This window comes from Impatiens glandulifera, chromosome 6 (assembly GCF_907164915.1).
Source record: "Impatiens glandulifera chromosome 6, dImpGla2.1, whole genome shotgun sequence".
NCBI lineage: Eukaryota > Viridiplantae > Streptophyta > Magnoliopsida > Ericales > Balsaminaceae > Impatiens > Impatiens glandulifera.
This window is the reverse complement of record NC_061867.1, coordinates 11,307,744-11,321,338: the sequence shown is the minus strand read 5'-3', so window position 1 is coordinate 11,321,338 and position 13,595 is coordinate 11,307,744. Positions and strand designations below refer to the sequence as shown.

General features: G+C 30.4%; 1 protein-coding gene across 1 annotated transcript; it reads left to right on the top strand.

The window, feature by feature from the left end:
* The first annotated feature begins 4,425 nt into the window (after positions 1-4,425).
* Positions 4,426-8,437, top strand: LOC124943147 (probable LRR receptor-like serine/threonine-protein kinase At4g29180). The gene is made up of 9 exons (XM_047483701.1): positions 4,426-4,505; positions 4,877-4,971; positions 6,355-6,381; positions 6,489-6,589; positions 6,686-7,662; positions 7,741-7,812; positions 7,897-7,968; positions 8,114-8,194; positions 8,308-8,437. Exons 1-9 carry the CDS (start codon positions 4,426-4,428, stop codon positions 8,435-8,437), a joined length of 1,635 nt encoding a protein of 544 aa, XP_047339657.1.
* The last annotated feature ends 5,158 nt before the right edge of the window (positions 8,438-13,595 follow it).

Sequence of the window (13,595 nt, the reverse complement as noted above, 5' to 3'; positions counted from 1 at the left end):
TCATTCTCATTCCTCTTCAATCTTTTTCTACTATTTTCCTCTAGTTTGACTGATATTATGCCCATATATTCTTGTAGTTGGTTGAACATCTGAAGTTGATTCTCTTTTATGAGATTTATTTCAGTTTTTAGTTCATTTACCTCATTCGTTAGTTCATCCAATCTACATCCATCATTAGTATTATTTTTCTTCTCTTGGGATGTTGGAGTCATTTCATGGAGATGTTTTATTGATGATCAGTCATATGATGGAGTCACGGTGGGGAAAGAATGAGAGGTGATAGGGCTGGGGGAAGGGCTAGGAAGTAATTAGTTTTCTCTTCCTCATGACAGGTTTGTGAGGAACAAAATGAGAGGTGCTAGGGCTGGGAGGAATAATTTGTCTTCTCCTCATGGTAGGTTTGGGAGGAACTACATCTTCAATCTCTTTATATTTTTGCTTTCTCGAATCTAGTTCAAATAATGAATAATACAAATTACCTCTCATATCTTCAAACTCTTCCATACCATAAAAATCTTCTCCTCTTCAATCACTTCCATCCTTTTGACAACCTTGCCCTACAGGGTAGTGTGAAGATCAGAGGCGATATTCTTCCTTCTGGATTTGTACAATAATATCTTTGGGTAGACGAGCTCATGCGCTTACAATATCGTCCTCTTGGCAAGTTTGGGGACAAACATTTTGATAATCTCATAGGTCCACACTTGGAGGGTTAGTGCGAACCCAAATACAGTATAAGAAACATTGACCTTCTTCCCCATGACTTTCTTTTTGGCCAGATATATCGACCTGGAGTGTTCCAGGTCCTTGTTAATACCTTTAAGGTTGCTTTGAAGGACACATTTCCCATGGAAATTGGAGGAAATTGGCAATGTCCTCGACCATGTGGAGAATTTTGATATTTATTATCCTCCTTGGGTCAAGAGAGAAGAGATAATGGGAAACCAGGAATATCATCCCTAACTTCCATGCATATTCCTTATCAGAGCAGTACATAAATCTTGATTGAACGTTTACAATTCTAATCATCATATTACTATTAAAATATTTAACCACTAAATGTGGACATCCTTCAACTTCATTGAAGATATTTTCCACCGTAGGGAATCTCCAAAGTTGAGGCCTGTCACCAAGACATACTATTTCATCCCAAAACACAACTCCTCTCCATTCACGAGAAAATTTAGCTGCGTAGAATTTGTGTTGCTTTTCTTGAGAAACATTTGATGGATTATCGTTCCTAAGAACCACAGTCTCGGGGTTTCTCTAAATAAATATCGGAATTGAGTTTGCTCTACCCTTTCCATTAGATCCATTGTAGCAAACTTGTTGGCAATTTTTGTCAGATTGGTTTTCCATGAACCCTATTAGAAAACTCATGCATTATGGTTGACACCATTTACAAAAAAAGAACAATAGTAAGTAAAAAAACACACAATACGCGTGAAGTGAATTACAATACGTGGAACATTGCAATACGTAGAACATTATATAAGCTTTAAACCATGCATGCAGAATACGAACATCAGAATATGCGTGAGTGAGGAACATTGCATAAACCCTAAACTATGCATGCATAATAAAGAACATTACAATACACGTGATGTAATACGCGTGAATGAGGAACATTGCATAAACCCAAATATCACATGAATAAACATCATAATATACATACATAAACCCTAAACACCACATAAACTTTAAACGCTAAGGATTATCCATCAGAATATACAAATACATACATGTAAAACCCTAAACGCCAGAATAATAACATTACATAAACCCTAAATGCTAAACTCACATGGATATAGGAACGACGAGACGGACGATGAATCGAGGCAGATGATAAGCAGCTAGAGACGGAGACAAAGAGATGATAGGTAGTGTTTCTCGGAGACAAAGAGATGATTGGAGAGTCGATCCAATGATGATGTTGAACGAAGTTTAGGGTTTTTAGAGTTTGAGAGTGAGGCGATAATGATGTTAAACGAAGTTAAAAGAAGTTGGAGAGTGGTGGAAGTTGGAGAGTCATGGGTTGGAGAGAGAGTGAAACACCTTTAAAATGAGGGTCCCAAATGAGTTGAGGTTTATATATTAGAGTTTGCACGTGTAGTTACGTGCTAATTATGTAATACACGTGAAACTCATTATATAATACGCGTGAATCTCATTATAATTCACTTCACGCATGGGTCATTTTTAGAATTTGACCCATTATCAGGGTCATTTCATCAAATTTCCCAAAAGAGGAACACGAAGGAAAGAAAGGAAAAAGGAAGAAAGGAAAGGAGATCGAAATGGGGCGGGGGACAGGGAAAAAAAGGCTTCGAAGAAAGAAATTGGGGTTCCCAATGCTTCTCCAAACCCAACGAGATGCGCCAATCTCGGGATGCTTTACTTCGAAAAGAAAATCGAAGGAAAAAAAAAGCAAACATGTACAAAATCGATCAAGCCTTATCTCCATGTATGATTTGAATTATGAAATTTAATTATCTTCAATAATTATTGTTTAAATTATCCAAAAATTAAAATTGTAAAACAATAAAAATTTTAAATTGGTCAAAAATTTAAAGTAGAGACCGTTGTTTCTAACGGGCACGTAGGAGTAAGCGCGAGAGGACTTTTCCAAGTGTAACAAAGCTTCGAATCGAAACAGAATCTCTAAACTGCGTTTCATTAAGCAAAATTTTTAAATCGAGTCGTTACAATATAAATATAAATATATATATATATATATATATTAAAATATAAATAATAAGAATGAGAGTTTACAAGATAAGAAATAAATTATTATAATTTAAATTATGTATATAACTTGTAAAATAAAATTAACCAATGTTATAGAAAAAATTAATAAAGTCAAAAGGGAAATTTGAGGAAATGACCTCAAAGATGAGGTTATTTGACGTGGTGGTAAATTATAAATTTAATTGCGTTCGTGGTCTTTTTATTTTTTTTGACGAAATTACTCTTGTAGCGAAACGCTAAGGGACTTAGCGTTTCGCTAAGTGAATTAGGTTTAGTATAAATACTCTAATTTTTTCATTTCTTTCATTTTATTTCTCTCTCTTCTCTTGTTCTCTCTTTCACGGCGGTGGCGACGGAGGCAGAGGCGGCGGGGCGACGAGGCGACGGTCTAACCTAAATCGATTTGCACAATCTTCATTTCTTTCAAACCCTAAACATAAATCGATTTACACGATCTTCATTTCTTTCAAACCCTAACCCTAAACCTATTTTTCATGCAGGCCAAGTGAAGGATGATTCTAAGGTGTCGAAGAAGATGTTCATTTCAAACATAATTCGATTTATGTTCATGTTTCCATGATATTCTCAAACCCTTCTGTTCTTATTTGGTTCATATTGTTTCATATTTATTATTTGGTTCGTTCATATCATATTGGTTCATATTTCTGGTTCATATTTATATCGTTGATGATAATATTTGCAGATAATCTCGGATCATATGGGTTCTGTTTCAGGGAAGTTTCGCTAAGTGTTTAGCGTTTCGCTAAGTGCTTAGCGTTTCGTTAAGTGTTTAGCGTTTTGCTAAGTGCTTAGAATTCAAGGAAAACCCGTGCATCAAATACAACAACTTTTGACTCGAAAGTCGAAACTAAGCAACTTTTGACTCGAAAAGAGGAAGACGACTTCTTTGATCAAATACAGGTATTCAAGTTTCAATCCTAACTGCATATTGTTCCCAACAATTAGATAATTTCTCAAGCCATGCATGTTTCATTCATAACCGCATGTATTTCTAATAAAAATATGTATAAATGCGGTATTGTTTGTTGAATTTTGGCATAATCTAATGAAACTAGAAGAAGTGAAAATTAGACTCCACACAGTTCGACCGCGAACCAACACTTGTTGAATGGGCGGAGGCCACATCTAGGGAATTGAAGTCGCGGCTTAATTTTTGTAACAGAAGTAGGGAGAGGCTAATATCTTTCAATCTACGTATGGTGGTTCACATCGCTAAACATTATCAGAATCATAGTCTCAAACTTCATGATTTGTTACATGTACAAGCAAAACTTGAATAAATTATTTAGCCTATTTGAAAACTATTATTTTGTCTCCATCACGGTCTAATTGAAAAATTGGCAAATCTTAAAATTGGAATTGATTTTTTATTTTTTTTGTTATAAGATATTCTTTGGAATCTAATACAAATTATAATGTGAATTTTTGCTTCAGTTTACTAAGATTATTTCAGGACCATAATCCAGATTTTTGTGATTTTGGAAAACATAACAAATGTAAACTTTAGATAAAAGTATACCAAAATTTCACAGACCCACACCACACACTCACATACATATGTGCATACATCTCAATAAGAAAAAAGAAGTTTGAAAGGCATTTTTGCGTGGGAGTTTTTGCCAATTTAAACTGAGTCTTTTGTTATAGGAATGGAGCATGGGTCTTCTGAAAAGTGTTGAGAAATTCAAGCCTCAAGCTGGTTACAGGTTTGCTACTTATGCATACTGGTGGATAAGGCAATCCATTAGGAAGACGATTTTCCAGCACTCTAGAACGATCCGCCTTCCAGTAAAATATTATTTCTTTCAAGAAGCTAAAGAAAAATGGGAGCAGCCAAGGACTTGATGTCTATGCTAACTTGGTCATATAGGAAAGGATTCTAGACTAATTGGAGAGGCTATTTTTTACTTATTCCCATTTCAGTTACTGGGAAAAAATATAGTAATCTCTTCAAAAGTTTGTTTTTTAATTGGTAATAGATTTTGTATACATGAAAACATATAATATGTAGTTCACAGTTGTAATTGTAATTTTTTAGTTCATGTGGTAAAAAAGAATAATATGTTTGATAAGACTATTTGTTCTTGGTACAATTTCATTTATGCAGAGCTCTTTTATTCATGGATAGAAGTGAAGTTCTAATTCTTTATACTGTTAAGATAAAAACAAGATCTAAAGAGGCATTTCAAGATTCAAATTTATGTAAGTGAACGGTGTGATTTTTTTTCAGATTTTGATTATACTCCATCATGAATGTCTTAAATATGGAATCGAATCCAAGCCATCACGGACTTAACCAAAGGATCAAAAGTTCAATTCAGATTGGATAGTTAGATAGCTCGGATCGGTTTGTATTCTTACCCAACCAAGGTCCATTCATCATAATTCATAAGATGTGTTACCAATATTTTGTTATAAAAATTGATTGAAAGTTTAAGATTTGGTTCTCTACAATAGTTGAAAGATTAAACAACACAAATAAGAAGAACCTCTCTATTCTATTCAACTAACAAACTAATAATGAACAACATCATTAGCATGAAGATTCAACAATTCAAATAAAAATGTAATCACCCCCATGAAGACTTCCCACAAATGAAGAATGCACTTAGCGAAATGCACTTAACGAAATGCACTTAGCAAAATGCACTTAGCGAAATGCACTTAGAGAAATGCACTTAACGAAATGTACTTAGCGAAATGCACTTAGAGAAATGCTAAACACTTAGCGAAATGCACTTAGCGAAACTTCCCTGAAACAGAACCGAGATTATTTGCAAATATCATCAACGACATAAATATGAACTAGAAATATGAACCAATATGATATGAACGAACCAAATAACAAATATGAAACAATATGAATCAAATAAGAACATAAGGGTTTGAGAATATCATGGAAACATTAACATAAATCGAATTAGGTTTGAAATGAACATCTTCTTCGACACCTTAGAATCATCATTCACCTGACCTGCATGCAAAATAGGTTTAGGGTTAAGGTTTAAAAGAAATGAAGATCGTGTAAATCGATTTAGGTTTAGGGTTTGAAAAATATGAAGATCGTGTAAATCGATTTAGGTTAGACCGCCGCCTCTACCTCCGTCGCCGTCGCCGTGAAAGAGAGAACAAGAGAAGAGAGATAAAGAAAATAAAAAAATTAGAGTATTTATACAAAACCTAATTCACTTAGCGAAACACTAAGTCTCTTAGCGTTTTGTTACAAGGATAATTTCGTCAAAAAAAAATAAAAAGACCACGAACGCAATTAAATTTATAATTTACCATCAGTTCAAATAACCTCATCTTTGAGGTCATTTCCTCAAATTTTCCTTTTGACTTTACCATCAGGTCAAAATATTTTTGTAATTGATTAAGATTAAGTAAATATTTATTAAAAAAATGAAAACTAATTTAAAAAGAATAAAGTTTGTTAAATTTTGAAAAATGAACTTCAAAACAAGTTTATAATTGACAATCCAGAGCTGAGGGAGGAAGAAGAAGAAGAAAAGAAGAAGGTGATTATGAAGTTTTGGGTTACCCGAGTCTTGCTCTTGATCTCAATTTTGTTTGCTCTTATTACAGCTTCTGTTACTGGACAGAGCCAAATCGGTAACCCTTTTTGATTTACATGCACATTAGCTGTTTGATAAAAGTCCTCAATGACTATCCTCTTCTTCTTCTTCAACTATTTTCTGATATTGGTTTATTTCATTCAGGATTCATTAGCATTGATTGTGGTTCACCTGATCACTTAAGCTACGACGACCCCGATACAGGCATCAAATACACCTCAGATAATTCCTTCATAAACGCCGGCGTAAGCAAAAACATATCCACTGAATATCAATATCCAAACAATCCCAATCTCCCACTTCCTCTTTCCGACTTAAAATCCTTCCCTAATTGAAACAAGAATTGCTATTCTCTAAGATCTAATAGACCAAAGGGTAGTTTAAATCTCCTCAGAGCTTCATTCATATACGGAAACTATGATAATCAAAGCAAACTCCCAGAATTCGATTTATATCTCGATGTCAGTTATTGGTTTACTGTTAAATTCACAAGTTTTTCTGAAATAGTCATAACAGAGGTCATAAGTGTTTCTCAATCAGATACAACTTATGTTTGTCTTATAAACAAGGGTCTAGGCACTCCTTTCATCTCTTCTTTAGAGCTAAGGCCGTTAACCAGTTCCATTTACAATCTCGAATTGGGTACGAATGGGTTGTTAGTTCTTTTCAATAGATTCGACATTGGATATACAAACGGAAGCGGTCGATATCAAGATGATACATTCGATCGTATTTGGAAACCTTATAGTTCTTCTCCTTCTTGGGAAACATTCGCCAATCCGATCGATATCAATGTTGTTGAAAATGGCAATAGAGCACCACAGGAAGTGATCAGGTCGTTTGTGAAGCCTAAGAATCCAAATGGTTCTTTGGAATTGTACTGGAATGAAACGGATGTTGGTTCTAAGTTTTATGTTTATTTATACTTTGCTGAACTAGAACAACTGAGGAATCAATCGAGAGTATTCAATGTTTCTTGGAATGGAAAGCATCTATTTGGACCCATTTCTCCACGTTTTCGTTATGCAGAAACAGCATGGAGTTTAACAGGCTTAGTCGCGAAAGAGCATCGAATTTCTATCTATAGAACAGGAAACTCGACTCTCCCACCCATTCTCAACGCGATTGAAGTCTATACTCTCAAACCGCTTCAAGGATTACTAACATACGATCAAGATTTTGATGCGATTACGAGGATAATGACAACATACCAACTGACAAAAAATTGGATGGGCGATCCTTATGGGCCGCGAAATTTTGTTTGGGAAGGACTGGAGTGCAGCTATACTGAAAAAGCTCAACCTAAGATCATTTCACTGTTAGTCATTTTTTGTTTTTAATATGAAGATCTTTATTGAGGACGTTTTTTTTTTCATAATCTTGTTTGAAAATGCAGAAACTTGTCGTCGAACAGCTTGACCGGAGTGATATCAACTTCCATAGTGAACCTTACGTCAATACAGATATTGTAACTTACACTCAAACTCAACTCACCATGTTTTTTCTTCTCTTCTAAGCTAAAAGAGGGTAATTGTTCTTTCTTTGTTTTCAGGGATTTGTCGAATAATAGATTGTCTGGAAGTATACCCGAATTCCTGGGGGAACTACAATCACTGAGAATTTTGTGAGTCTTGTTTGTTAATACATCTTATCATTTCATTTGAATGATTGATGGTTCATTTGAGTTAATTTTTTTTATAACTGTTATTTTAAATCACTTAATTATTTAGATTCTAACTCAAACTAAGTTTAAAATTTTGCTTATACAGGAATTTAAAGCACAACATATTGTTTGGACCTGTACCTACTAGTATTCTTATGAAATCTAAGAATGGAGGACTCAAACTCCTGTAAGTTTTCTCTTTTGGAAGGGCTCTTTCCTAATTATTTGTCCATTCATCTTAATTATGGTCGTTACCCTTTTTTTCTCCTTGCTAGTGTGGATGATCAAAATGTTTGTCAGACCGGAGGATCGTGCCGAAAAGAATAATTCAACGACTGCTATAGTTGCATCGGTTGCATCTACAATCGCATTGGCTATCATTGTGATCATTAGTTTGTTGGCTTATAGAAAATGGAAATCAGGTACTTAAGAAGGACAGTTATAGATATAAATATAGATATAAATAAAAATAAATAATATATATTTTATCTATATATGAACCGACAAAGATAGAAAAAATTATAATGAATTCGGTTGGCCGCTTCAGATATTGGTTTGAGACATTTGATCAATTTATTTACCCACTTAATTTAAATATAAATAATTAATTTATCTCCAAAGGAGGGAATTTAAAAAATAGAAAATAAATTATTATTTTATATTATTATTATTTTTATTTTTAAACGTCTCTCCTCTCAATTTTGTATAGAAGATAAATTTAATTATTTATATATATATTAATATATTTAAATTATTATTTTGTATAAAATAATAAATATTAACTTGATTGTCATAATTAATTTAAGAATAAATAAATAAATAAATATATATATATATATATATTAAATGATGTATATAAAATTTAGATTAAATTAGAAAAATAAAATTAAAACATGAGATAATAATAAGCACACAAAATCTACACTCTAATTTATAATATTAAAATATTTATTTTGACTTATTTTAAAATAAATAAAGTTAAAATAATTAACCACATGACCAAAAACCAATTAAAACAATTAATTTGATTAATTATTGTGATAATTAAAGCCTAATTAATTAAAGAAAATAGTCAAAATATTATTTAAGATAAATGTTGTACTCAATTATTTTAAAATAGTTTTAAAAAATTAAAGGATAAAAATAACAATTTAGACTGAATTTTGTATCTAATTCACGTAAAAGAATTATTAATTTAAATTCTAAAAATATAAAAAAAAATATTACTAAAATACTTGCCACATGTACTTTAATATTTTGTATATTTAAAAAGATTAAAATTAACTTATAAATGATAAGGAGAAATCAATTTAAAACAAACTTTTCATGTTTTAAAAATAAAAATAAAATTGTGATCCTCTATAGCCGAAACCAAGAAAATTGATTGCAGCACACACTAGGACCATCGGATCAGTGCTCAATTTTCATCTATCCCTCAGGAGAAGGTCGCGTAGCCGGTTGTAGCCAAAGTGATGCGCACTCGGGCCGCAGCAGAATGGTTAACGCCTCATTAGCTAGGACGCTAATGAAGCGCTAAGACTGACGACCGCTAACAGATCACCAACGGAACACAAAAAATAGACGAAACGACGTCATTTTTGGTTTTGATTTCATCTTCATCGCGACGTCGCGGGGATAAACATGAAGCAACCGTGTTGATTTTGAGTTTTTGGAACTCAGCCATTGGTCCACACAATGAGCTGATTCAAAGATTAAAATGATTACCCTACGATGATGATCATTCTCCCCTACGAAATAGGATGAATCACCTTATTTCGGTGACTTCCATCCAAGAATAGTCAAAAGTCATTAATGACTTTTGGATGATTCAGGTCATTAGGCTTCTTCAACTGACCTATGAGTAATATAAATACCCTTCTTAAGTCATTCTGAAGCCAACCTACCAACACAGAAATCTCAAATATAAAATTGAAATCCTCCATTAAAGCTTCAAAGCTTCGGATTTTTCAAAATTTTTGTTTCAGGCCTCAAAGCTATGATCTGTGCATTTAGAAAACTCCCATAAGGATCAAAGAGTGTTCATCAATCCTTGGTAAGATTCCAATCACCCTCTAATTCATATTTACAATTTGAATTTGAAATTTTTATATTTCAAATTAGAAAAACTTGTAGACTTGCTGTTTATGTGATTTTTTGGTTGAAAATTCATTCTTAGATGATTTATGAACTGTCTAGATAGAATAGAACTGGTCAATAAATCTAAATAACAAAAATCCAAATTTGAATTTTAAAAAAAAATGAGTTTGATGTTATTTGGTTAATTCGACCGAATCACATCCCATAAAACTTCCTAACATGATTTTAATGAAGTTGGGCAACTATTTAAATTATTTTTGATCCATCCCGATCATGTTTGATCAAAATCAATTTTTTTCAAAATAAATGAATTTTTTATTTTTTAACTGGTCAAAATGAATTGTCGGTGTTTTATTTTGATATCAATCTAGTATATGTGATATAAGAAAACTATTGGATAGCTCATTTCAATCCAAAACAACTTTAAAATCAAAAACTCAAATTTTGATCACAAATTGTTTTGAACAAATTGATCATTATTCAGGTTGAATCATACCTTAAGATGATGATCAACATGTTCTTGGGAGCTTTGTGAATCTACTCAAGCTCTTGGATCAAAGAATCAGAGCTAAAAAAACTAATTTTAAAAGTTGAGTTTGGTGTTCTTGAGGACCGAGACTCTTAGCCTAGGACGGTGGGATTCGACCGAGGATCCTCGGTCCGAACCGAGAAACCAAAAATGATAATCTTAACCTAAGACCGTGCAGTCCGACCTAGGCTGTGCAAAAATCCGGAAAACCGGTAACCCAACCGAACTGATAATTAACCGGTTTCATTTTAATGGTTTATTGGTTAACCGATTCTAACGGTTTCGGTTAACCGGTTTTTTACCGGTTAAACGGTTCGGTTTTTGGTTTACCTATTTTTCTAACAGTTTAACCGGTAAATCGGTAATAATTTAGTTATATATTTTTATATTTTATAATTTGTATTAGTTATTTTATAAATAATATATATTATAAATAATATTTAATAATCTATAAATCTTTTTTATTTTTAAATTTTAAATTATAACTTTTATAGAAATATTTTTAAAAAACATTATAATTTATATTTTATATAAAATTTAAAAAAAAAATTAAAAACAAACTGAAATAATTTCATTAAAATATGTAACGTGAAATTATAAATTAACAAAATCAAAATAATTAAACAAATTAAAAATTGATGCCTTCAACATGTTTTAACTTTCTGTTAAACACTTGGTTGGTCAAAGACTAATTAACCTGATGAATTTGAATTTTTTCATGAACATATAAAAGGTTAACAAAATAGTTATAAAATATATTATATTGTTATAATAAAATTATATATTATAACATATTCTTAAATATATTAATAAAATATATTATAATAAATAATATATTCTAATTATAATATATTATATTATAAATAATATAATATATTGTAATAGAGACAAGAAAAGAGGGAGAATAGCATAAAAGGAAAGTCTAAACAATAATTTTTTTTAAAAAAATCATTTCATAAATTTATTACTTAATTTAAAAGTGGAATTATCAGTTCCTGGTTAACCGACCGGAACCGTCGACCAAAACCGGTAGAACCAAAACCGGTAAAATCAATATCATTAATGGTCGGTTAACCGGTTTTTAAAATAAAAGACAAAACCGGTCTTAACCGTAAACGTTTAACCGGTTAATCAGACTCTAACCGAAGATTTCATTAGGACCGTGGAGCAGGACCGATGTTCTTGAGCTAGGACCGTAGAGCAGAACCGGTGTTCTTGAGCTAGGACCATGGAGTTCGACCGAGGATTTTGAACCAGGACCAAGTACTTCTTTTAGCCTAGGACCGATGTTTCTAACCTAAACTATTTTCTAAAAAATATTATTTTTGTAATTTTGCACCCCTAAACCATTTTTTAAAAATCTCAAAAAATATAAAATAGTTTCAAAATATTTGGAATGTTTTCCATACAAAAATATTTTACCAAAGGCTCGTTTGGTGTTTATTTTTAAACCCTAATGCCTTTAAAAATAAATAACATTTTTTAGGTATTTCCACCCTAGTTATCATCCGCAACAGGGATAAACATTTAAATATTGATGTTTCAATACTTTAAATAACGCTAAATCTAGAAACATGACTATGAACAAAATATTAAACGGCTAAAAACTCAAAACGTTATACAACCGATTTTCAAAAAAACAACTTTATAAGTAGAGACCGTTTTTGGACGGGTACAGATGACATATCGCAAAAGTCATTTCAAGAGTATCACCAAACTTCGAACCAAAATAAAACTCTAGTGCAAAATATGTTTGTACACGTACACATTTTTATTGATTTTTTTAAAATTAATTGGCGACTCTGTCTTTAAATAAATAATTTTTTCTTAAATTAATTATGTTTAATTAATTTAAACCAACTGATTTCATAAAAAAAATAATATGTCATTTGATTATCGCAAATCCACGTATTATTAAAATTTGGAAAAAATTAATTTTTTTTTACATAATTAATTTTAAAAGTGATCGAGTATTATCAAAATCTTCTTAAAAATAATATTTTATTTTAAAAAATGTCTGACACCCAAACTAATGTTGTAACCATAATAAAAAAAAAAAAAAAAAATCACGTTCGAACTTCTTGAGTTACCGTAATCAAATCAAAATGTTAATGTAAATATTAGTAAAGCTAAAATATTTAACAAATATTTTGTAACCCATTAGTATTAAGTAAATATTATTATATTATATAAAATAACAATTTAAATATATGAATATATCTTAAAACATAAATAATAATTAAAGGTAATATATATATATATATATATATATATATATATATATATATATATATATATATATATATATATATATATATATATATATATATATATATATATATATATATATATATATATATATATATAAGAGTTTAAACATTATTATTTATATATTTAAAATTCTCATTCCTCTCTTATTCCAGAAATAAATTTATTTATTAATATATATATATATATATATATATATATATATTATACATTTAAATTATTATTTTATATAATATAAAATATATTTATTTAATCAGTTTCAAAAACATATAAATGTACAATATATATTATTTATTATATTATTTATTTTAAATATATATATATATATATTAAAATAAAAATAGTTAAGTTTATCTAAAAAAATAAAATTTAAAAAATAGGAAATAAATTATTATTTTATATTATTATTTATACATTTAAAACTCTAGAATAGAATAGAGATAAATTTAAATATTTATATTTTAATATATATATATATATATTATTTTATATAAAATAATAAATATTAATAGTGTATAGTATATTTAACGCCCGGAAATTTCTTGTGCGAAAAAGCTCGAGGTTAGAGAAATTTCAACATTAGTTTACGTGTCGAAAACCTTAACAAATATTTATAAAAAATAATGTATTTTTAATATTTTAAAATTAATTATTGATCAAATTTAAATAATCTTTTAAATTATAAGATAATCAA